This window comes from Entamoeba nuttalli (genome assembly GCF_000257125.1).
Source record: "Entamoeba nuttalli P19 unplaced genomic scaffold asmbl_2309, whole genome shotgun sequence".
Taxonomy (NCBI): domain Eukaryota; phylum Evosea; order Mastigamoebida; family Endamoebidae; genus Entamoeba; species Entamoeba nuttalli.
In genome coordinates, this window is record NW_008575221.1 from 1 (window position 1) to 3,688 (window position 3,688).

The following is a 3,688-nucleotide window of genomic DNA, read 5'->3' on the forward strand; positions in this document are numbered from 1 at the left end:
AAAAAAAAGAAAACCCTAAAATATAAAAAGGAAAAAACAGAAAAAGAAGATAACCGGAATGGACGCCAAGCAACAACGTGGTGAAAAAAGACAATTCGGAAATAGAAGAGGAGGAAGAGGTGCACCAAGAGGAAGAGGAGCTAGAAAAGATGGAGCCTCAGATGGATGGACACCAGTTACTAAGCTTGGAAGATTAGTTAAAGACGGAAAGGTCAAGAGCATTGACCAAATCTTTGAATTTGGTATTAAAATTAAAGAATATCAAATTGTTGATCATCTTCTTCCAGGTCTTAAAGAAGAAGTTATGACTATGCAATCAGTCCAAAAACAAACTTCTGCCGGTCAAAGAACCAGATTAAAGGCATATGTTGCTATTGGAGATCATAATGGTCATGTTGGACTTGGAGTTAAATGTGCTAAAGAAGTTGCTGAAGCTATTAAAGGAGCTATGATCCAAGCTAAATTAGCTATGGTTCCAGTTAGAAGAGGATATTGGGGAGCTACTATCGGAGAAGTTCACACCGTTCCATGCAAACTTACTGGTGCTTGTGGTTCAGTTCGTGTCAGACTTGTTCCAGCTCCAAGAGGAACTGGTATTGTTGCAGCACCAACACCAAAGAAATTCTTAATTCTTGCAGGTATTGAAGATGTTTTCACTCAAACCACTGGACATACTAAGACTCTTGGTAACTTTGTCAAAGCTACTTATGATGCTGTTAGACAATCATATGGATTCCAAACAAAAGATTTATGGAAAGTTGGAGGAGTTAAACAATCACCAATGGACAAGTATGCTAAAATTCTTGCTGAAGCCAAGAAGAATTAAATTCTAATCCTTTTTGTTCTATTTTTTTTATTTTGAAGATAATTAATAGTAATTTTTAATTATTAGTTTACAACTTTATTTACATTAACCATAACCAACTTATAAACTATTTTAAAGACAAAATTACTTTCACTACAATTTTTTATATTAACATTTGTCTTAAGACTTTCACTTAATTGAATTCTTTTAATACCTTTATCTTTTACAATTGTTTCTATTTCATATTTATATTAACAATTCATTACTATATCATTCCTAAATTTATTTTGTTAATTTACTGAACTAGTAGATTTGTGGTTATTAATATTTTTTCATTATCATCAATAATTCTTGATGTTAATTTAATTGTTTGCTATTTCTATTTAAGTTTAGTACATCATTTCATGATGATTGACTCTTTATTTTTATTGTAATGCATTGATATTTTTCATGACATTGTTTCTTGTATTTGTTGGTTATTGTGATGAAAATTAATTCAACATTCAAAATGAAATTTTTCAAAGAAAATAAGAATAAATTAAGTCATTCAAAGTTTCAAAAATTGTGGTTTGAGAATAGTTCTATCTTCTTTCATTAAGCTTTCCATTGGTCTCCAAAATTGAATATCTCTTCCATCACCAGATGTACCAATTACATATGGTATTTCTGGATTCCATAACGCATCAAACACTTCATTCAAATGTCCAGAATGTCCAAATAAAAATTCTGACCCTCCATCATCAGCATCATTCGATGTTTGATCTTCTCCTACTTTGCTCATATCATAGATTCGTACCATATGATCTTTAGACGCTGTACATACAAATCCTTTATTAATAGAACTTAGGCAACAACAATTAATTCCATCTTGTGGACCAAACAGATGACAAAGTTCTTGATTTGGTTTTCTCATGTCCCAAAATCTAACAAACCCATCAATTCCCCCTCCAGTAATAAACAATGTTGAATAATTTGGATCAAATGAACATGCATTAGCATCTCCTTCATGTGTTTCTTTAAATTCTATCTCAGTCTTTAATGTACGATAATCTGTAATTAATGCTCTTCCATCTTCTCCAACAGATAACATGATTTCACTTTGACTATTCCAACATACATCATTTATAGAATCATGTATATTCTTTATTGAAATACCTTCTGGTACTTCTGTGTTAAATATGTGAAGATTCCCTTCTTCACAGACGGTAAATGTCCCTAAAAGAAGATTTGACCAACAAATACCAAATCCACCTCCAGAAGTACGTTTGCAAGGTTGTGGATCAGTTTCATTAAAGTTATAAATATAACAATTCCCATCGGAAGATGTTGTTACACAAATGTTTTTGTCTTGTGGCATTGTTCTTATTCTTCTTACATCTCCTGAATGTGAAACTAGTGCAATTTCATCAATACGATCATCACAATCAAATTCACCAACCATTCCATCTACAAATGGAGATGGTTTGACTGTTCCTAATGGAATAGAAGTAAAAGCTTTAATTACAAATGCATTTTCTCCATTAGTTCCATAAACAAACTCTTGTTTGGCAACACCATTATTTCTATCTACAATATTTCCCCAATCAAATGTAGTGCTATATGGAAATGACGTTTCATAAGTAGTTAAAAATGAATAAAGATAAATAGCATTTGACTTCCAAGTTTCGTATTCACGAGCAATTTTAGCAGCCTTTTGTTGGATATTAACATCATCTTCTTCCATTTCATTATTATCAATATCTTCTTCCATTAATTCTTTCATTTCTTTTTTTTCTTCTTTTTCTTCAACAAATTGTTTTAAATGTTGTTTAGTATCATTTGCAACTTCTTCTATTATTTGTTGAAAACTCTTTGATGTGCTTGGTTGTTGTTGTGTTTCAATTGAATATCCATTTGTATTTATGTTCAAATCATTACCAAGACTTACTGGCTGTAAACGTTTTCTCTTTGTAGCATTAGTGTCATCCATTCAAAATAAAGATGAGTTAATTAATGAGATGATTTTTGAATGAGTAAGAAATGATTTGAGAGAGAAAAGAGTAAATGAAGAAGTTATAAGAATAAGACTGGAAAATTGAGGAAAAATGGCTAAAATTTGAAATAGATAAAATTGATAAGAATAAAGGATAAAAACAGGAAGAAAAGAGTATTAAGGAAGAACAGACTGAATTGAGAAATAGTAAAAAGTATAAAAAAAAGAATAATAACAACCCTAGTATAAGGAACTATAAAACCTAAAAACTAAAGTAAGTAGAACTCGGATCGATGGGAGCTTATAAATACATCAACGCCCTTAATAGAAAGAAACAAAGTGATGTCTTGAGATTCCTTAGACGTATTAGATGCTGGGAATTAAGACATCTCCCAAGAATTCACCGTGTTGCACGCCCAACTAACCCAGAAAGAGCTAGAAGATTAGGATATAAACCAAAATCAGGATTTGTTATTTACTCAGTTAGAATTCACAGAGGAAATAGAAAGGTTAGTGCTAGAAAAGGTATTGTTCACAGAAAACCAGCTTGCCAAGGTATTCATAAGATTAAGAGAGTTAAATCACTTCAAGCCATTGCAGAACAAAGAGTTGGAAAACACTGTGGAGCTCTTAGAGTTCTCAATTCCTACTTCATTGGACAAGATTCAACTTACAGATTCTTTGAAGTTATTCTTGTTGATCCATTTAATGCTGCCATTAGAAACGATCCAAAGATGAATTGGATTTGTGCTGATAAACAAAAGAGAAGAGAGGCTAGAGGACTTACTTCAGCTGCTAAGAAGTCAAGAGGATTCACCGGTAAGGGAAGAAGATATAACAAGATTGGTGCTGGTGCTCGTGGTAATTTGAAGAGAAGAAATCTTCTTCAACTTAAGAGATACAGATCTTAA

General features: G+C 31.9%; 3 protein-coding genes across 3 annotated transcripts; 2 read left to right on the top strand and 1 right to left on the bottom strand.

Moving 5' to 3' along the window:
* Positions 1–55: 55 nt before the first annotated feature.
* On the top strand, positions 56–826 carry ENU1_018260 (ribosomal protein S5 protein; the record flags this gene model as incomplete). Its single annotated transcript, XM_008856914.1, has 1 exon — positions 56–826. A coding segment is annotated over one exon (771 nt), but the record flags the coding sequence as incomplete, so codon positions are not given.
* Positions 827–1,352: 526 nt separating this feature from the next.
* On the bottom strand, positions 1,353–2,774 carry ENU1_018270 (WD domain, G-beta repeat-containing protein; the record flags this gene model as incomplete). The annotated part of the gene is made up of 1 exon (XM_008856915.1): positions 1,353–2,774. One exon carries the CDS (start codon positions 2,772–2,774, stop codon positions 1,353–1,355), a length of 1,422 nt encoding a protein of 473 aa, XP_008855137.1.
* A 296-nt stretch (positions 2,775–3,070) lies between these two features.
* Positions 3,071–3,688, top strand: ENU1_018280 (ribosomal L15 protein; the record flags this gene model as incomplete). Its single annotated transcript, XM_008856916.1, has 1 exon — positions 3,071–3,688. One exon carries the CDS (start codon positions 3,071–3,073, stop codon positions 3,686–3,688), a length of 618 nt encoding a protein of 205 aa, XP_008855138.1.